The sequence below is a fragment of the Rattus norvegicus genome, chromosome 3 (assembly GCF_036323735.1).
Source record: "Rattus norvegicus strain BN/NHsdMcwi chromosome 3, GRCr8, whole genome shotgun sequence".
NCBI lineage: Eukaryota > Metazoa > Chordata > Mammalia > Rodentia > Muridae > Rattus > Rattus norvegicus.
The window spans coordinates 137,146,077-137,168,250 of NC_086021.1; the positions used below are offsets into that span (position 1 = coordinate 137,146,077).

General features: G+C 42.1%; 1 protein-coding gene across 3 annotated transcripts in view; it reads right to left on the reverse strand.

Annotated features, from left to right (window-relative positions):
- Positions 1-22,174, reverse strand: part of Sirpb3 (signal-regulatory protein beta 3) — an 84,490-nt gene that overhangs the window by 14,132 nt on the left and 48,184 nt on the right. The window contains exons 1-3 of one of the 3 annotated variants that reach the window (XM_006234972.5): positions 15,140-15,411; positions 9,457-9,768; positions 7,471-7,785 (exon numbers count right to left, since the gene is read on the reverse strand). In XM_006234972.5, the coding sequence (XP_006235034.1) occupies positions 7,471-7,785; positions 9,457-9,768; positions 15,140-15,233 (721 nt within the window). In that variant the 5' untranslated portion in view covers positions 15,234-15,411. Of the gene's footprint in view, positions 1-7,470; positions 7,786-9,456; positions 9,769-15,139; positions 15,412-22,174 lie in introns of those variants that run through there. The other 2 variants (XM_006234971.5, NM_001134515.1) reach the window with 2 other exon arrangements.

Consider the following 22,174-nt stretch of genomic DNA (forward strand, 5'->3'; position numbering starts at 1 on the left):
TCCAACATCCCTTCATGGTAAATATCTTGGAGAGAGCAGGAATACAGGTATATAGCTAAACACAATAAAGGCAATTTATAGCAAGCCAATAGTGATCATCAAATTGGATAGATAGAAACTTAAAGCATTTCTACTAAATTCAGGGGCAAGACAAGTTGGTCCACTCTCTCCACATCTCTTCAATATAGTACTTAAAAGTTTTAGCTAGAGCAATGAGACAACTAAAGGAGATCAAGGGGATACAAAATGGAAAGAAGTCATAGTATTGCTATTCACAGATGATATAATACTATACATAAGTGATCCTGGATATAAAATTAATACAATGAAACCAGAAGCCCTTCTTATTTATACAAATGATAAATGGGCTGAGAAAGAAATTGGGGAAACAGTATCCTTTACAATAGCCACAAATCACACAAAACACCTTGTTGTAACTCTAACCAAGCAAGTGAAAAACCTATATGATAAGAACCTCAGGTCTCTAAAGAAAGAAGTTGAGGAAAATATCAATCAGAAGATGGAAAGATTTCCATTGTTCATGGATTGGTAGGACTAACATAGTGAAAATGGCCATCTTACCAAAAGAAATCTACAGATCCAATGCAATCCCCATCAAAATTCCAACACAATTCTTCACAGATCTTGAAAGAACAATTCTCAGTTTTATATGGAAAACCAAAAAACCTGGGATAGCTAAAATGATCCTAATCAATAAAAGAACTATTGGAGGTATCACTCTTCCTGACTTCAAGCTGTACTACAGAGCAATAGTAATAAAAGTTGCATGGTCCCTTACAGAAGAAGCGGGGGAGGGAATGGGAAAGGGGACTTATGTACAGGAAACCAGGAAAGAGAATAACATTGGAAATGTAAATAAAAATATCCAATAAAATAAATAAATAAAAATTAACTTTTAAAAAGTTGCATGGTATTGGTACAGAACCAGACAGGTGGATCAGTGGAATTGAATTGAAGACCCAGAAATGAACCCACACACCTATGGAAACTTGAGTTTTTGACAAAGAAGCTAAAACTATGCAATGGAAATGGAAAGCATCTTTAACAATTGGCACCGGTCTAACTGGACGTCAGCAGGAAGAAGAATGCAAATAGATCAATATTTATCACCCTGCGCAAAACTCAAGTCCAAATGGATCAAAAATCTCAATGTAAAACCAGACACACTTAATCTAATAAAACAGAAAGTAGAAAATAGCCTTGAACTCATTGGTGCAAGAGACAACTTCCTGAACAGAACACCAATGGCTCTTCCACTAAGGTCAAGAAGTAATAAATGGGACTTCATGAAATTGAAAAGCTTCTGTGTAAGTCAAAGGGCACTGTCATTGGAGCAAAATGACAGCCTATAGATTGGGAAAAGATCACCAACCCTACATCCATCAGAGGGCTAATATCCAAAATGCATAAAGAACTCAAGAAGTTATGCTAATATCCAAAATGCATAAAGAACTCAAGAAGTTACACATCAACAATCCAAATAACCCAATCAAAATATAGGGTACAGAGCTAAACAGAGAATTCTCAACAGAGGAACATCAAATAGCCAAGAAGCACCCGAAATGTTCAACATCCTAAGTCATCAGAGAAATGCAAATCAAAACAATCCTGAGATTTCACTGTACACCCGTCAGAATGGCTAAGATTAAAAACTCAAAGGACAACACATTCTGGCAAGGATGTGGGGCAGGAACACTCCTCCATTGCTAATGGGAGTACAAGCTGGTACAACCACTCTGGAAATTAATTTGGCAGTTTCTTGGAAGATTGAGAATATTTCTACATCAAGACACAGCTATACCACTCCTGGGCATATAACCCAAAGGTGCTCCACCATCCCACGAGGACACTTGCTTAGTTATGTTCATCACCACTTTATCTGTAATAATCAGAAACTGGAAACCACCTAGACATATCTTAACTAAAGAATGAATACGGAAAATGTGGTATAATTACACAGTGGAATACTACTCAGCCATTAAAAACAAGGACATCATTAATTTTGCAGGCAAATGGATGGAACTAGAAAATATCATCCTGCTGGGGCCATCCCTGGTGGGGGTCTTCTTTCTTGTTGGTTCTTCTTGAGGCAGGGGAGGGGGAAGTGTGTCAGCAGAGGGTATGACTTTTTCTTAAGAGATTCAGGAGTAAGACTTTGTCTTACAAAATATTTAGGGTTGCTGTATAATAAAAAGTTTACTTATCTAAATCTAAGTTTTTATGCTACTGTAACTGACCTACCTTTCTGTGTTCTCTGAGGCCAGAAACTGCAGTCTCTGGCACTTAGCACCTCTTCCTAAAACAGCAAAGGATTAACTAAATAGCCTTTGTACTACCTCAGCGGGAACTTCCTGGCATGCTATTTGGAAGTCACAGGAAGAAAAAGGGACACTTTGAAAAGTGATTATGGTGTTTATTACTAAGTTGCAACATTTCCTATGAAAGCTATCTAAGGGGAAAAGCGGAAAGATCCTAAGTGGGAGTGGGGGTGGGTGGGAATTCTTGTAAGTTGGGAAAGGGAAAAAATTCTAAAAAAGGGAAAAATTCTCATCTCTTTGTCCTCAGTACTTATACATCTTTCAGAATACATGATCACACGTTAAAAAGTCTATCACAAGTTCACACACAAAAATCAAATCATAAATTGAAATAGAAGTTTACATGCATATCCATTAGGAGTAATTATCTGGCTAAACATCCATCACCTGTCACAGCTCCACAGGTTAACTGAAGGTTTAAAGCCATAACTAAGTCATTAGTGAAGCTTTGAATAGATAAACCCAGTCAATATTTTATCTTCTGTCCTAAATCGTTGTTCCCTTTTTAAGATCTTTGGTTAATTGTTTTACAACCTCTTGGAAAGTGCTCTGAGTAGGAGAAAGTCTGGTTACTATCCAGAAGCAATTAACTGGTGACACTTGGGAGACTGGCAGACTTCTCATTGCAGTTTTGACTATCAGAAAATGACCTAATAGCAGTCCCACTATAAAAGAACTTAATCATTGATATATAATTTTAGGAATTCTTATAGGATCATCATTAAGACTTAAGAAGTCATCTCTTTGTCTATCTGTCTTCAAGACAGTATGTCTTTGTAGATCTGTAGAGATCTGCTCTAAAGGTGTGGGCTATTACTTAGTGATTGTTATATATGTTTAATAATAACAGGAAAAGCATATAAATAACAGTAATCTTTCCTAAAATGAATTCTCCTATGACCTTGCCATATAAGAGTAAACCTGTTGCAGGTTATATAACAATCTGAAGCAGGCCATCTCAGGAAGATCACGTGCTAGTTATTAGTTTGTCCCATTATGGCTCCTGACACCATCCTAAATGAGGTATCTCAGAACCAAAGGACATGTATGGTATGTACTCACTTATAAATGGATATTAACTATAATACATATGAAAACCACGCTATAATCTGCCTATCCAAAGAAACCAAATAACAAGGAGGACACAAGGAAGGATGGTCAAATCTTTCACAGATGGGGAAACAAAATAAATGTCAGAGGTTGATGGAAGGAGGGAACTGAGCAGAAGAGGAGACAGAGAAGGGATCAGAGTGGGGGTGGATCATATGTAGGGAGAGCTGGGGAGAGAGAAGGGATATTGCCTGAGGAAAGAGGCAATCTCTAGGATATGCCAGAAACCTGTGTTGGGGAGAGGCCCCAGAAGGTATATGGAGGTTATTCCTAGCTGAGGGATATGGATCCTGAAGTGGCCACTTCTCTTAGCCAGGCAGAACTCCCAGTAGAAGGATAAGGACATCAACCTACCCACAAAGCCTTTGACCCAAAATGTGTCCTGCCTGAAAGATGTGCAGGAAAGGACAGAGCAGAGATTGAAAGAAAGGCCAACCAATGACTGCCCCAAATTGAGACCCATCTCATGGGCAAGAACCAATCTCTGATACTCTGTTATGCTTGCAGACAGACAAGAGCCTAACATAACTGTCCTCTGAGAGGCTCCACCCAGCAGCTGACTGAAACAGATACAGAGACTCATACCCAAACATTATATGGAGCTTGGGGAATCTTATGGAAGAGTTGGGAAAAAAATTGAGGAACCCAAAGAGGACAAGGACTCCACAGGAAGACCAATAGAGTCAACTAACCTGGACTTTTGTGGGCTTCCAAAGACTGAATCATGAACCAAAGAGCTAGTGTGGGCTGGACCTGGTCCTCCTGCACATATTTAGCAGGTGAGCAACTTGATCTTCATGGTCCCCCAACAACTGGGGCAGGGGTTGTCTTTGAGCCTGTTGCCAGTCTGCCTGGCACCCCTAAATGGGCAGCCTTGTCTGACCTCAGTGGGAGTGGATGTGCCTAGTCCTGCAGTGAATTAATGTGCAGGGGGGTAGTTGACACTTGGGTGGGGGCTTCCCCTTCTGAAAAGAAAAGAGGAAGGTGGAGTAGGGGGAGGACTTGCATGAGGGGGTGCTCGGAGGAGAGGAAGGGCTGATATTATGTTGTAAGGTGAATAAATAAATAAATTAAAAAAAAAACTGCAGGCCCATGTACATGATGAACATAGATGCGTATTTCCTCAATGAATTACTTGCAAACTGAATGTGGGTATGTATTTAAAAAATCACCCACCACTACCAAGTTGTCTCTCTCCTGGACATGCAAGGATGGGTATCTAAGTCATATCCATTCTTTTTAATAAGTCATATAAATGGACTTCAAGACAAAAATCATATGCTTGTTTCCATAGATACAGAAAGGGTCTTTTAGCAAGAATTCAATATGCATTCATGGTATAAGTTATAGAAAGACATCAGGGAGCATAAATCAACGAAAGTAAAGACAATACGTGACAAACCCACAGCCAACATCATCTGAAATGGAGAAGAGCATGAAGCAGTTTTGTTAAAATCAGTAACTATGTAGGGCTGTTCCCTCTCCCCACCCTCGCAATATAGTGGTTGGAGTACTAGCTAGAGCAATAAAACAGGAGACACAAATAAAAGGTTAAAGTAGGAAAGTAAGTCGCATTATCCCTATTTGCAGATGATACTAAATGATAAAATCCTTCTATAACTAAAATAATATTGAATTTCGACAAAGGCCTTTTCTGCACCTATTGAGATCAGCAAACGAGTTTTGTCCTGAAGATCATTTACAAATTCATACATAATAGATCCCAAAGATCCATCAGAAAGCATCTAGAAATTGTTAACAGTCAGAAAAATGGCACAATACAAAATCAACTTATGAAAATCTATATATGCCTTTCTATATTTCCCTAACAAAAAGGGCTACATCTCTGAGTTAGCTCTGTATTCCTCAGGGATTTTTAATACTTTCTTGCTTTCAGCCCAGCTCTGGGGCATGTAAACTTGAAATAATCATTGCAAAAGCTGTCCTGGTGTTCAGACAGCATGCAGGAGACAAGGAAGAGAACACTTGGCGACTCTCATTGATTGATGGGACAAATTTAAAAGGAAGCAGCTTTACCTGGGGTCACACAGATAGGCATTGAACACACTGATCCTGCAGGTTGGCACTGATCCATTCAACTGCAAAGTCTTGCCAAATTCAAACATAAACCTGTTCTTCCTCCAGGAGCTGAGGAGGGAGACACGCAGAAGAGGAACCTACACTGTAAAGCCACAGGCCTGGGTTCTTAGCCATCACTGAAGTTTAAGTGCTTGATTGTGGGAGCTGAACAGCATAGAGAGATGTGACATTTCAAGAAAAGTAAATACCTTCCAATAGGGTTTGTGACAATGCTGAAGTCTGCATTCTCAGATGACAAAGAGAGACACACAGAAACACCATGTTTAGTTTGTAATCTGACAGCTGCATTGTAAGCCTAGTGCTTCTGGCTGTCACTCATATCAGAGTCTCTGCCACCTTCCAGCTCTCAAAGTGTGAGATAACAATCAGTGGAAACATTTCTATGCAGTAAGGGCTCCGTGGGTGATATGCAGTAAGGGCTCCATGGGTGATATGCAGTAAGGGCTCCATGGGTGATAGGCAGTGAGTTCTCTGAGGATACTAACCAAGCAGATCAGGCATGTGAGTAGATGTACTTAGGAGTCAGTGTGCTGAGGGAAGGGAGTTGGGAAAGCTTGCGAAGGTATAGTTACAAAGACATGTTAATATCAAATAGAAAGAGGCCTTGGTGGAGAGGGAGAGAGGGAGAGAGGGAGAGAGGGAGAGAGAGAGAGAGAGAGAGAGAGAGAGAGAGCGCCCAGAAGACCCTGTGGTGTCTGGCACTGTCGATGTCATGCTGTCATGAGTTCCATCCTCAAGTGCAGGTAGGAGAAAAATAAGACAGAAAAGGAGAACCATAGTATGAATTAATTAGCAGGTCGCATTTATATATGTATACATAAATGTGTGACGGTAATGAAGAGATTGTGAAGTTGGAAGGGAATGGGGGGCATGGGAGGAGCTGGGGGAGGAGTGTGGAGTGGAAATGATGTAAATGCGGCAGTCATGTATGCAATCTCACATAATAATGAAAAAAAATTTTAAATTATACAACTTGCTTCCCATCAAAAGGCACACATCCATCTGGAGTTTACCACCCAGGTGTGTGTGTCCCATTGGTGGGACAGTTTCCTTATTTCTACTGGACAACAAAAATAGAACCCAAAGAGGTGTAAAAGTGAGTGGGATTATTACCTCTGAGAATTCTTACAGCAACCAGAAGAGGGTTAGATACAAAACAAGGTGGAGGCTTGCTATGAGAGTGGGCTGTTTGGTTGCCTGGCATCTCCATCCTTTCTCTCAAAGCTACCCAGAGCCTACATGCACTGTAAGGAAAATCCCACTTGCTGTCTTACCCCTGGCTTGCCTATGCCTGACCTATTATTTTATCTGTCCCTGACTGTGCACCTGCACCAACATGTCAGAGTATGAAGCATAGCTGATCAGAGAAACAAGGTAGTTCTGGATTGCAATGTCACAGTGCCCTCTTGTGGGAGAAATAGTACAAATCATGAACGTGTGAAATGGGGTCGAAACAGAAGTTACCATCAGGAGCACGTGTGCATAGAAAAAAAAAAGGAAAATGAGGAGAGAGAAGGAGGTAACAAGGGGGAGTCACACCCATCTTGTGTAACTCTTTTTCCTAGCTAAGGGGGTCAATAATTCTAGGTCTCTTCAAAGTTGATTTCTAGAAACATCCAGGTGAATTCACTGTCTTTATTAATTGCCTTCCCAGAAATTATTTGGAGCCCAACTGCCCTTAACTGTGGCAACTTCTTGCAAACAGGGGTTAAGGAGAAAAACTTTCAGTATGATAAGGGCAGCAAAGGAGACTCATCTATTTGTGGAGGTATCTGGAAGAAGGGGCGTGCATGGGGGGTGGCTCGACGAGAGCATCCTCACTGGGAGTGGGCCTCCTTTCTCAACTTCACTCAGGGATTCCCTTAGTCTCTAGCCCTTTGATCGCAATGCCCCGAGGACAGGAAGGAAACAAAGCACATACCTCTGACCTTCCTGGGGGTTCCCAGGGTGATGCTGTCCCTAACTGGAGGCTGGTCATCCTGGATCACCCAGCAGATAAAGTTAGTCTCATTCAATATGGCATCTTCCTGTAATGTGTGCTGTACAGAGTAAGTCCCATCGGAGTTTCTGGTGGCCTGAGTATGCTCCACAGTCAGGATCTTGTGTCCATTCTTAGCCCAGATGAGGCGCATGTTTTGGGGATAGAAGTTGCTTACATGGCAAGTCAGGTTCACTCTCTGATGTGCATGATCTTGGATCTCCGGGGGCTCAGTGGTGATCTTCAGTGTGGGGGTAACTAGACAGGAACAACAAGTAAGCCTAGGAAAAAATCTTAGCATTCACTTATTTACCTGTCCCAGGGTCTATTGATTGATTGATTTTTGATTGGTTGATTGGTTGATTCCTGGGGTCCCTAGAATTCCAAGGTGACCTTGGACTCATTATATAGCCAGGATGATCCTGAACCTCATATCCTTCTGCCTCCACTAAGACATTTCTTCAGCCCCTCTTTTCTTGTCTTATAATCCAGCCAGTCTAACTTGTGCTGCCCATATCCTCATGAATATGGGATACTGGAGCATGCTTGACCTACCAGGTCCATGCCCTTCAAGAAAACTCACTCTCATTCCACCAAAGTCAAGCTGTCCAGAGCTCTACAGCTATGGGGCAGAGGCTTCTGGAGACCTTCATTTCATGCTTAAATGTCAAGTGGCTTGATCTTGTGCAATTCCTGTTCAGCTACTCTGAGTTCATGGGTGAAGAGAGATCATGAGTTCACTTGTTTTTTTTTTTTTTTTTTTTTTATAAATAAGCAATTTGTTATATGTTTCATGTAAGACAAATAGGGACAAGCATAAATATTCATGAAATATAGCTGGAGACACATGGATGCCTAATCTGATCTGAGTTTTAAATATTCATACATATCGTGATGTATGATTGCAAGAATTATTAAGGTGAATTGCCCCACAAGAATAAGGACTCTATAATCATAGTACCTACAGCACTCATTATACATTGAGTGATAAAATATTGAATAATATTTTTACTCAATACTTAAGGTTTCCCAGAACTCAGGACCTTATTCATAGAAGACAAACACTCGGGGGTGGGGGAGATGGGGTTGGGGATTTAGCTCAGTGGTAGAGCGCTTGCCTAGCAAACACAAGATCCTGGGTTTGGTCCTCAGCTCCAAGGGTGAGGAGGGAGAAAGAAGACAAGCACTCCACCACTGAAGTGCATCCTCAGCCCTCTTTTGCTTATTTTGTTTGTTTTGTTTTGTTTCACTAAATTGCTCAGGCTAAGCTTGAACTCAATCATAACCTCACAGGTCTGGAAATTGTTATATTTCCGTCTCAGCTTCCCAAGGAGCTGAGATTACGTGCTTGATACCACCAGGTCCAACCAATAATAAATATTTAGAAAATTTAAAACACTAGCAATGATATAAATAGGACACATATGTTCAGAGAGGAACACCAGGGCCAAATAATTGCAAAGTCAAACAGTCCTAAACATCTTACAATGTATTAGGCATAATTCTTGGCATTTTAGAAGGAACAACTGATTTTATCTTCAGAGGAGACTTACAAAGTAAGTGTTGGTTTCATTCCATTTTTGGCGGGTGGGAGAAAACTGAGGCACAGAATATTTAAGACACAAGGCTAATATTCTGCAGCCTATGACAAGCTAAGATCAAAGCCCAGGGCAGCCCATGAAGGCTGTACTTTTTTTTTTCTTGGTTCTTTTTTTCGGAGCTGGGGACTGAACCCAGGGCCTTGCGCTTCCTAGGCAAGCGCTATACCACTGAGCTAAATCCCCAACCCTGAAGGCTGTACTTTTAATCCATATTCATGTGTTCAAGGCTGACAATGATCAATTTCTGTTCCCCATTTGTAAAATGGGGCTTTGGGAAAGCCCTCCAAGCCTCCAGTGGGCCCCAACATGTATTTCACTGTTCACTCACCTCTGACCACTTGAGAAAGATTAATGGTCATTCTTAGGGGCTCATCAATGTCTCCATGGGTGACTTTACAGGTGATCTGAGACAAGATATCTTGCTTGGTCAAGGCCACCCATGCCTTGCTTGTGACAGAGTAAGAGTGATTGTTGACTGGCACCAGTTGTGGGGCTGAGGCTGGATGTTCATTGCTGTTCTTCAACCAGCTGACACTGAGGTTTCTGGAGCTGAAAGGGCCAGCAGTACAGAGAAACTGCACTAAATTAGAAGAAGTTACCCTGTGATCTGGGCCTTTCAGTGAGATGAAAGGCTTCCCAACTGAAACAAAAGAATATACGACAAACAGTTATGGAGACCTTCTCAGGGTTGGAGGAAACAGTATACAAAAGCGTGCTGACCCTCCCAAGGCTTGTCCTAGAGAAAATGAGAACTGTCCTTTTTCCTGAAGTCAGCCTTTCAGAGACTTAGAGCAATGGCTCTCTCAAGTCAAGATGCATTCCATTGCACCCATGCTAAGGGAGCATATACTACCTGTGTATCTGACTTTGAGGAGGGAGTGCAAATGGACCATAACAAGCAAACAGCAAACAAAACATGACTTCTATGGGAGAGTGGATGTACTCAGGAGACTCAAAATATACACAGATAGAAAAATGAGGAGTCATTCTAAAAGGACAGTCAAAACAGGACATTTTGAACTAAAACATAAAAACTAAAGAATGAATATAAATCACTATGGAAGAGGACACAGTAATATGACATTTAGGGACTAAGGAGAGAGAGTGTGTAATGCTTGGGCATATACCAAATAAATGGACCATGCGACCCACTCTTTGGATGCTCAGGCAACAGGCCTTTAGGAGGCTTAAGAAAACAGAAGTTCTACTACAAGACTGCAACTTTGCTTCCCACAAGTGCAGGCCTAATTCTGAGAGTGTAGCTTGCACAATCATTTCCTGCTGAGTTCTTCTGACCCACACCTACTCCTGCACCATGTCCATACTCGAAGGCTTAGTTCTGGATGTGCAGGCCAAGCCTCACCTTTGCGTACTTAATTCTCTCTCACACACACATAACTGATAATCTCCACTAACTCCAGGGACACACCTCAGGTACCCTACTTGCCTAGTGCATCCTCTCACCCCCACCTGCCCCTGTGTTATGTCTACAATTACAGTCATGTCACTGGACACTCACCTCACATACAGCCATTGCCTGCTGGGTTCCCCTGACTCGCACATACCCTGCCCCATCACCTTGTTCCCAGGCCTAACTCTAAATGAGTAGATCATATACCAGATATTCCTGGCCTCTCTCCATTTGCTCAGTCCCTGCACTGATCTAATCCGAAGACACCCAATCGAAAAAGAAGTCCACATGCCTATGACACATCACAAAAACAAAAAATATGAAAGGACATGAAAGTCTGCCTATCTCTTCAAACCTGCCAGACCCACATAAATTTTCTCCACTGTGAATTATTTAGATGAACCCCATAACACAGAACTTAAAAGAATCAAAAAACTTTATTAAATAAGTCATGAAATTTAAGGAAGGCACAAAGACACAGATCAGTGAATTTGAAGCGGAAAACAATAAATGTGTAAGAAAATATCTATAGGTGAATGAAATAAGAAACAAAATCCAGAATTTGGTAAAGACAGAAATATTGAGAACTTAAGCCGTAGTGAAGATAGAATTAAATAATCAATAACACAATTAGAAAACTCGGGAGAAAGTCTTACAAATAGGATGGATTGTGTAGAAGATAAAAATATCATATTTTGGGAGTAAAGTAGAGCAATTGAACCACTCAAGTAAATATAGTTATAGAAATTAAAAACACATTAAAAGAACATTCAGAATTTATGGAACAACATAAAAATTCTTCACCAAGTGGTAGTAGCACACACCTTTTATCCCAGCACTTAGGCAGAAGCAGATGGTTCCCCGTGAGTTAGACCAGCCTGGTCTACAGAGCAAGTTCTAGGATAGCCAGAGCTACACAAAGAAATCCTGCCTTAAAAAAACAAAAAACAAAAACAATCAAACAAACAAAAAAGAAAAGGAAGGAAGAAAAAGAGATCAAACCTTCTAATTATAGAAATAGATGAAAGAGAAGAATCCCAAATCAATGGCAAAGGCCATATCTTCAACAAGATCATAAGAGAAAATTCAAACTGAGGAAAGGTACAACCACATAGATACAAGAAATATACAGTAGAGCCCAAATGGACAAGATCAGAATCAAAACTCCGTGTGCATATTATAGTTGAAACATGAAATATACTGAACAAGGAGAGGGTACAAGAACAAAAAGAGAAAAGTACAACTCACATAAGAAGGAAATCACATCATATTGACCACTGACTTCAATGAAAAAATTAAAAGCCTTGAGCAATGCTCTTCAACTTCTAAGTGACCACAAATGCCAATCTAGACTACTATACCCAGAAAAACTATCTGCCGTAGCTGAAGGAGAAAGAGAGCCTTTCCATCACACAAACCTGTTAAAGGAATTCATGTCCATCAAAACAGCCCTACTCACAATTCTGGAGGTGATCCTCAGACAGAAGAGGTGAATAATCACAGCCATGTGACTATAGAAAGACAACAAATGAAGCTACATTTATACCTTACCCCCATCAGGATGGCTAAGGTCAAGAAACCAAGTGAGAACAAAGGCAGATGAGACAAAACCTGGAACACCCTCCATCCTAGAAACTCCTTCCTTCAGGCTCAGGCAGTACCGATTGTGACAAAGTCCTCACTACTTTAACATAGAGTCTCTCCCCTAGAGTAATAATGGTTGCCCTATCTAAGGATAATTTTTGTAGATTTAAAGCAATGGTTTACTTAAGTCTTGCTGTTTCCCTTGCACCCCTACTGTGCTCAGACTGAGTTATACTCTATGGACCCAGTGACAAGAACCCTTCTTTCAAAGTCAGTTTACAAAAGGGAGTCAAAGTGGGAAAGAGCCTTGAACTCATTGGCCTAGGGGAAATTTCCTAAAAAGAACTCTAATGGCTCATGCTCTAAGGTCAAGAATTGATAAATGGGACCTCATGAAACTGGAAAGTTTCTGTAAGGCAAGGGACATAGTCAATAAAGCAAATCGACAACCTACAGATTGGGAAAAAAAACTTCACTAACCCCACATCCAATAGAGGACCAATGTCCAAAATATACAAAGAACTCAAGAAGCTAACTGCCAAAAAAAAAAAAAAAAAAAAAAAAAAAAAAACCCAAACAACCCAATCAAAAAATGGGGTATAGAACTAAACTGAGAATTTACAACAGAGGAATATTGAATGTCTGAGAAGCACCTAAAGAAATGTTCAAAGTCCTTAGTGATCAGAGAAGATCAGAGAAATGCAAATCAAAACGACCCTGAGATTCCACCTTACACCAATCATTTGGCAAAGATCAAAACCTTAGGTGACAACAAATGCTGGCGAGGATGTGGAGAAAGAGGAGTACTCCTCCATTGTTGGTGGTACTGCAAACTGGTACCACCACTCTGGGAATCAATCTGGAGGTTCCTCAGAAAATTGGAAATAGATCTACCTGAAGATATCAGGTAGATATCTTGGGAAGGTACTCAAATGATGGCCCACTATGCTACAGGGGCACATGCTCCACCTATGTTCATAGTGGCCTTGTTTGTGATTGCCAGAAGCTGGAAACAAGCCAGTTGTCCCATGACAGAAGAATGGATACAGAAAATGTGGTTCATTTACACAATGGAATACTACTAAGCTATTAAGAATGAGGACATCCTAAGTTTTGCAGGCAAATGAATAGAACTAGAAAATGTCATCCAGAGATAACTCAGACCCAAAAGGACATGCATGGTATGTACTCACTTATAGGTGGATGTTAGTGAAAGAAAAAAGAACAGAATACCCAAGATACAGTCCATAGAACTCAAAAAATTCAGAAAAACGGAAGGACTCAAGTGAGGACACCTCAGTCTTACTTGGGAGGGAGAAGGAAACAATCTCAAGGGGGGAGGGAGGGAAGAACCTGGGAGGGAAAGAGAATGGAGCAGGGGAAAGAGGGGAACATGATCTGGTATTGGGTGGGGGAAAAGGAGTGAAGCCCTGAGGGCCAGCAAAAAAGAATGGAAACAGAAAACCTCAGGAGGTAGGAGGTTGGGGGTGGGTACAGAACGTACCAGAAACCTGGGAGATGAGAGATTCTCAGGACTCAGAGGGAGAGACCTTAGATGAAACGCCCTACAGTGGGGAGAGGGAACTTGTAGAGCCCACCTCCAGCAGAAAGACAGGGCATCAAGTGGGGGATGGGGTTGCCATCCCACAGTCAAAACTCTGACCCATAATTGTTCTTGTCTGAAAGAACTGCAGGGATGGAAATGGAGAAGAACCTAAGGAATAGGAGGTCCAGTGACAAGCCCAAACTGGGATCCACCTCAAGGGGAGGCCCCAAGACCTGACACTATTACTGAGGCTATGGTGTGCTCACAAAAAGAGACCTATCATGACTGCCCTCTGAAAGACCCAACAAGCAACTGAAAGAGTCAGATGCAGATATTTGCATCCAACCAACAGACAGAAACTGTTGACCCCTGTGGTTGAATTAGGGAAAAGCTGGAGGAAGCTGAGGAGGAGGGCCACCCTGTAGGAGGACCAGCAATTAACCTGGAACACCCCCAACCCCAACCCCACCCCCGCCAGATCTCTCAGACACTGGACCACCAACCAGGCAGCATGCACTAGCTGATATGGGCTCCCAACACATATACAGCAGAGAACTGCTGGGTCTGGGTTCAGTCAGAGAAGATGCACCTAACCGTCAAGAGACTTGAGGCCCCAGGGAGTTTAGAGGTCTGGTGGGGTGGGAGTGGAGGAGGGTGGGAACATCCTCATGGAGACAGAGGGGCAAGGAGGAGGTATGGGATGTGGAACAGTCTGGGGGTGGAGTGGGAGGGGAATAAAATCTGGAGTGTAAAAAACAAAAAGATTAAATTTTTTAAAAAAGTAGCTCTACATGACAAAGAAAGACAGATGGCAGAGAGCAGAGCAGGTAGCCATGGGCTCTGGCACCTTAGATTATATATCCTTCTGCTTTATCTAAACATAGTTCCTGAGGGTTGTAAAATACTTCTAGCATAGGTCTTACCCACAGCCCAACAGTGGGAGGATAGTATTATGGTCTCTGTTTCTTGAGGGGGCAGGGATGCAAAGATGATTAGCAATTGCTCAAAGTCATATAGCCTGTCAGTGACTAAAGAAGGCTTTGCCAGTACATCTGACTTTGGATCCTGGATTCATTAGTTGTTAGTTGGATTTATTCCATTCATATTCTCTCCCTCCCCCTCCCCCTCCCCCTCCCCCTCCCCCTCCCCCTCTCCCTCTCCCCCTTCCCTGCCCCCTCCCCCTCTCTCTCCTCACTTCTAGGCCTATTAGCCACTGAGTCCAGAGTTTACATCACAGAACTCAGATTCTTTCCTTGTCACCAGGCCTCCTAGCCCCTACCTCCATGCCACATGTTCTTCCTCTGATCCCTAAGGTCCCACTAGCTCCCTTTATCTAAAAGGTCTATAGTATGGAAAAGGTACAATCAGACCAGGAAGAACTTTAAGACACAGCCTTTCTGTTGAGAACAGGATTTTGCTACCTCTGTGCACTCTCCTGCATGCCTGAGGTTCTCCATTGTCAAGACTCACCTGCAAATGCCAGCAGAAGTGTGGCCAAAAGAGGCCCTGGACCCAGAATCTTCCACAGTGTAGTATCCATAATAAGAAGCATTAGTCCTGACATGCACCAGGTAACAAGCCTGGATGAAGCTCTGAGTGGGCCCAGTAGTCTCTGGCTAGTTTCTTCCCAATCTGGGTTACCCCACACACCCTAGTTGCCCACACTTACAGGGCTTGGGCAGAAATGTGTGCCACAGTGAAGGAAGTAGTCATTCTGGCTAAGATCTCTGTCCGTTCCCCAAGCCCACAGCCAGAGAAAGTTTACCACTTTGGCTGGGTGCTGGTTTTCTGGGACCCCATAAGCCAGACTAGGGAGGGGCTGAGCTTACCTCTAAAGAGCTGATCTCTGATGTTCTGATCCTCAGACTCCTCTTTTCGGGAGGGACCAACACACTCAACAGACATCACTGTCACCCAGTCTACTCTGTTATAGCCCTAGGACGTCTAGAAATATAGAATGGATGCTGAGTCCCAGAAAGGCAGATGCAGTGAATCTTGTAAGTACAACCAGATACAATGAAGATAGGGAGAGCATGGGCTTTAAAAGCCTAACCCTTAGTCTCCACTTAACTGGGTTCATAAACGTTGCCTGGGTATTTTCTGTTGCTCAAAATCATCTAATAGTCACCAAGCTCCAGAAAAAACGAACTGGAGACATAGCAGCCTGTTTCTCTGACCTGATAGGGAAACTTCTCCCTTGGTTCCTTTCTATCCTTACTCTGCTGTATCTGAATTCTCAGTGCTCCACTTGGACATATGGTCTGGGTCTTTTTTTTTTTGAGAGCTTTTGTTTGATTTATTTCTTTGTAATAGTAGGACTCGATCTAATGACTTTATGCATGTTAAACAATTATGCTACCATGGTGGTACAACTCCTATCTTGATTGCTGTTTTATCTTTTCCCTGTTGAAAAATAATTTGACATGAAAGATGCTTCATGCCCTGAGTGCATAGAAGAAACACTACAACAATAAGGAGACCCTTATTGTCAGGTGTGTTCCCAGAACTGATGATGAGGCAGGCATGCCTTCTTTCCCCTCCCCAGCCCCAGCCCCTCACCCCCAGCAGTGTGTCCACTTAGCTAATGTGGAAAGGAACAGAGGCTTGATTCAGCCTGCAAGGGAAACTTTTGTGGATGTTTTTCCCTTTCTTCCAACCACCATCACCCAGCTTAGCAGACACTCTAAGAAAGGTAACTCTTTAGAGATGCTTCAAGGGAGAGTGAGTCCTCACTTGTCTGGTATAGGTTTACTGAACTAGATCTTCAGGCCCTACTGATCAAGGAGGAAAGAGGGGAAGTGAGAGGAGACAACCTAGTGGGGAAATAAAATGGAAAAAAAAACCAGTCTGGACTTCCTCCAGAAGAGTAATATTGGGGGAGGGGAGGCAGGTGGAGAAAACTGGGTAAAGGAGAAACCTATTTGGGATCCTGGGTTCTGGCAAGAGGTCCCAGAAGCAAAGATTCAGCATGGACTCCAAGGTTGGGAATAGTGGAGCTGAGTCAGATGACCTAATCTGGCAGGATGACAAAGGACACACATCCTTTAGGAATAAAGGTATGGGTCACTCTTCCAGGAAAAGAGACACGACGTCCTAAGGTGCTTGCTAAGGACAGAGGAAACACTGACTAAATAGTAAAGGTAGATAGTTATAAATTACCAGCCAAGGCCATGTGACCAGCTGCAGAATCAAGAATTGTGTTTCTGTCATACTTGGTTAAGAATATATTTGTACAGATATTTGTGTTTTCTTTCGATTTCTTTATCATGCAATGTAGCATCAATTAAGAGAATATCATTGGCTATCATATTTAAGTTTGGGATACTAGAAGAATGTCCCTCAAGAGACACTGCCCCACTCTAAAATTTATGATGCTTTGCAGTGGTACATGGGATCGTTCTTATCCTGTTAAGCGTGATAACGACCTGGTAAAATATACAATTTTTTACTATTGTACATGGGATAGTTATACCATTTTAGGAGTAATTATGATCTGCTTTTTTTTTCATTTGGAAACTAAGCATGACATAAAGGCATATGATTGTGTGTCAAGTTGACAAGTTGTAGACTTGTGATGGCTACCCTTGGTTGTCAACTCTGACTACATTTGGAATTAACTAGAACTCAAGTGGCTGAGTATACCTATCAGAGATTTTTTTTTAATTAAATCATTTGAAGTGGAAAGATGGACTTTTAATTCAGATCTTTGAGGTGGGAAGATCCACCTTTAATCTGGGCCACACCGTCTTCTGGCATCCTACATAAAGAATACGGAAGAAGGAAACTTAGCCGCCTTGCCTGCTTGCTCTCACTGGTAAGTCTATCCCTTCACTGGCATGGAGCCCACGTCTTCAGAATTCCAGCACATAGCGAAGACCAGCTGAGACATTCAGACTTGTGGACTGAACAATTACTGGATTCTTGAACTTTCTGTTGGGGGTGGAGAAGAGAGAGAGAGAGAGAGAGAGAGAGAGAGAGAGAGAGAGAGAGAGAGAGAGAGAGATGAGAGGGAATCTAGCTATCATAGATATAGATATATAAATGGATGGATGGATTGATGGATGGATAGATAGATAAATAGATAGATAGAGAGATAGATAGATTATATCAGTTCTGTTTCTCTAGAGAATCCTAAATAATGCAGATTCTGGTAACAGAAGTGGTTCTACAGCAACAGAAATATAAAGATTTTTTTAAAAATATCTGGAAGAAGCTTTCCAATTTGCCAACACCTACAGTTTCTGAAGCCTCTCCAGTTACTGAAACCTCTCCTAGAAGCTCGGAAAGTACTAAAAGCCTATGGTGTGAACTATCTTACTTATTCAAGGAGACAAGTGCCTTTGATCATTCTGATTCACCAATTTTGAGAGGCACAGATTCTGTGACTATATAAAACTTTTTAACAATTTGGAGAAAAATACGGAAAATTCACTCATTCCAGAAAGAAGCTCACAACAGCCTAAAGTAGTGGTTGTACTATTGGCCAATTTGGTGACGTAATGAGCTTTTATTAGAATGCCATGAGTGTGGGGGAGGGGTTCCTTAGAAGGGCCAGTGCTAATTCAAAGGAAGCTGTGTCACTAGAAAGTCCACTTAGCCTGGATGATGAGTCCCAAACCCCTGCAACTCTGGAGCGTCCATGCAGCTTGTGTGCAGCTCTGCCATCCAAGCAGCTGTCCCTCTGGCTTATACTGCTGGGTAGGAGCCTTCAGGAATATTCTTATTCTCAGGCATGACTTTTGTTTACTTCCCTTTTACTACCTATGGCAGGGAGCCTCTCTTTCCATTATTATTTCCATTATTCCTGAAGGAAATATTAATTTGTAGGGGATGCTGCAATTCTGGGGAACATACCTACAGCATGAAAGTAAGCCTCACTTCCCCCAAAGCACATCATTGCCAAGTTTCAGGTACCAGACATCACTTCTGTGAGCCTCAGTGTTCTTAGGGAGAGTTCCTGAGTACTCCTTAAATGTTTTTGAAAACTTGACATAGACATCAGGCAGTCTTCCTTGGCCTTATTTAACACTGTTGTGTTATTTCAGACCAGTTAATTGTTCGTGGGAATGACTTTGGCATCAGAGCAGAGATGATTTTTTAACTCACCACCAGTATTTTTAGCATCCGTATCTATTTGTACAAAAGTCCTCTGCCAAGCAAAGCCATTCTTCTGCCTTACTTCCTGAAACCAATAATTGGATTAATTGATATAGGCCAGAAAACTTTGGTTCATATTGCTAATATATCAATCCATGGCAACCACCAAGAATAGCCTGGATGGCGTCCCACAACCTATGACCACTTTTGCTGGAGTTGTACTGCAAAAATAGAAGGACTCTGGACCTTTGGACAAAACAGAGGGGGAGGTTACTTGTGTCATCCTGGGGGGAGGAATGTCATCTCTATATAAATGAATTGTGATTTGGTTGGACAAGATAGTAGATCCTTCAACACCTCTTGCAACAATTTGAAGTCCCAATAGGCCTTCAATGACCCTGCCCCTTCACTGCCTGGCTCTTGACCTTCATAGGCATCCGAGCCCTCCTCTTTCTTACCCCACATATTATAAAGTTTCTCAAAAAACAAAACAAAAAACAAAACAAAAAAACCAAACAAAATGCCAAGCTATTAATATAGCAAAAGTCACAGTCAACCAATTTCTGGTACAATATCAAGCTAGTCCCACAGACTATGCTGACATAGATGATGACACAGTCCCATTATAAAAAGGAAAGGTGGAGCTGTGGGATAAAGGATGGTAGAGCATTACCCATACCGAAGACGTCTCTCAGAGAGCATAGAAAGAGTGGGGCTGCTCTCTACCCAAATCAGGCTTGGGCTTACTCAACTCCATAGAGACAAAGACCTCATCATGATAAAGCATCTTAAGTGGTGTTTCCCCGCCAGAGAACTGGCTTCTCAGAAATCACAGGTGTGGCCGTCTGCTAATTGTGATGGTACACTTGTAAGGCCCCACCCCTGCCCCTGCTACAGCAGGTCCTCCCTTGTCCTTTTTTCTCCCCTTTCCCTGACTCAAGCTATATACGCAAGCCTCACTATTTCAATCAACAAGCTGTCCTCTGAAACAGTCTCCCAGGTCGTTCATACTCACTGTACTCACTGGAACACAAGGCCCTTCTCCTCAGCTCTTCTGCAACCTTGGCACACAATAGCTCGTTGAGGGCAGAAGACACTCACGAGGAAAAGTAGTAAAGGAGGAAAATGAAGCTCTTCGGTTGAAGGAGATAAGGGGAGAGAGGGATCGATGGCAGCAGAGGTTTAAGAAGCATTTCCCCGGGGGCTGGAGAGATGGCTCAGTGGTTAAGAGCACCGACTGTTCTTCCAGAGGTCCTGAGTTCAATTCCCAGCAACCACATGGTGGCTCACAACCATCTGTACTGGGATCTGATGCCCTCTTCTGGTGTGTGTGAAGATAGTGACAGTGTACTCACATATATGAAATTAATTAATAAATCTTAACACACACACATAAAATAAAATAAAATAAAATAAAATAAAATAAAAAATTGGTCTCTTTAAAAAATAAAAAAAAAGAAGCATTTTCCCAATTGAGATTCCCTCCTCTCAAGTGACTTTAGCTTGTATCAAGTTGACATAAGACTGTCCAGCACAGGGTCTCTGCAACCTCCATGGGCAGCAGAGTGCCAAGTCATGGTAAGCAAAAAGGCAATTCAGCATAGCACCACTCAGTAGACAATGTTGGTTTAAACTTTGGGAGTCTGATCCAGAGTTGTTTATCTTCGGAGTATTTAAACACACCACAATCTAGTGAGGACCAGTCTTGAGATGATTAAATCAGTCTTGCAGGTACAGAAAAACATACCCAAATCTCTCTGAGACATAAAGTAAGCTCGAGATCAGAGGTGACTACATTGAAACTCTTTGTAAGGTACATGTGACACTTTTCATAAAGATGGGTTCTATAGATTGACTGGAAAGAAAAGAGTTTATGAGGTTGGGGCTGGAACAGGATCCAGTGCCAGAAAGTGTTTGGCCACACAGATTGTGCAAAGGTCACCAGGCTAGGAAGCATGGCCACTCCAGCCTTCTGGAAAACGGGTTTTGCATTCCTTTGCTTGAAGAAACAACTCTCTGTGCTTAATGTTCTGGGTTCCCTTAGTCCATGTCTGTGAGTAAAAATTCCTCCATGCCCGCAGCACCCCGGACACTTTGTAAGGGAGAGAACAAGAGCCTCTTCTCTTCGGGGTCTTTAGCTTAACGAGGTCATAGGAGAAACAATAGAATAACTCGAAATTATGTATTTGAGGAAGAGTGTCAGGAAAGAAAGGCCAAATGACAAAAAATGAAAACATTCCAAAGACAAAGAAAACCATAACAAACAAAACCTAATGCAAAATGCCTTCGAAGTTCCAAAAGTGGACAAAAATTCAAATACCTTTAGAGATCCAAAACCAAAAACCAAAACCAAAATATCTAGACCAAAATGCTTCAAAGAAAACAAACTAGACCCTTTCAGCTAAATACTTTGAAAACACGCCAAAGTGGTATCTATCAAATCAGAATCTTTGATTAACCAAGTCAGAATAAATAAATGGACCACCAACCAAACACAGAGAGGTCCAGAACCATTGAAAGAACTTAACAGCCATCTGCCTAAGGAAATAAGACCAGTTAGTTGGCACTCAGTGTGGGTTTCTGGCTTCCATTCAAGTGATTGCTCTGGAGAAAATGACACCCGTATCCAGGTCCCACATTGTGGTGTTATAATTGCCAGAACAAAACCCACATCCATTGCTAATTAAGAAAATACCCTACAGCTGGGTCTTATAAAAGGTTTATAGATGATGAACTTGTGCCGACTGGTTTTATGTCAACATGAACAACCTAGGGTCATCTGAGAGAAGGGAATCCTAATTGAGACGATGCCTCCATTGGGCATAGACAAGCCTGTAGGGCATTTCCTTAAGTGCTTCTCAGCCACTGTGCTTATCCTCTGAGAACGCTCTTTAGTCCCCCACCCCGTCTTAAAATTGGGTTATTTGTTTTCTTTTTCTTTTTTTTTTTTTTTTTGGTTCTTTTTTTCGGAGCTGGGGACCGAACCCAGGGCCTTGCGCTTCCTAGGTAAGCGCTCTACCACTGAGCTAAATCCCCAGCCCGGTTATTTGTTTTCTTGATGTGCAGTGTTTTGAGTTTTTTGTGTATTTTGGATCTTAATTTCCTATTAGATGTGTTGGCAAAAATCCTTTCCCCAGTCTGTAGCCTGAAGCTTTGTCCAGATGATGGCGTACTCCCGCAGCACAGCAGCTTTTCAGCGTCATCAAGTCCTATTTATTAATGGTTGTACTTTGTGTCTGCGCTGTCAGTGTGCAGGAAGTCTTCTCATGCCAATGAGATCAAGGTCACTTCCCACCTTCTCTTCTATCTGACCTTATACTGAGGTCTTTGATCCATTTGGAGTTGTGCTTTGCATGGGTGGTAAGTGTGATCCATTTGCATTCTTCTACATACATCTGTGCAGTTGGA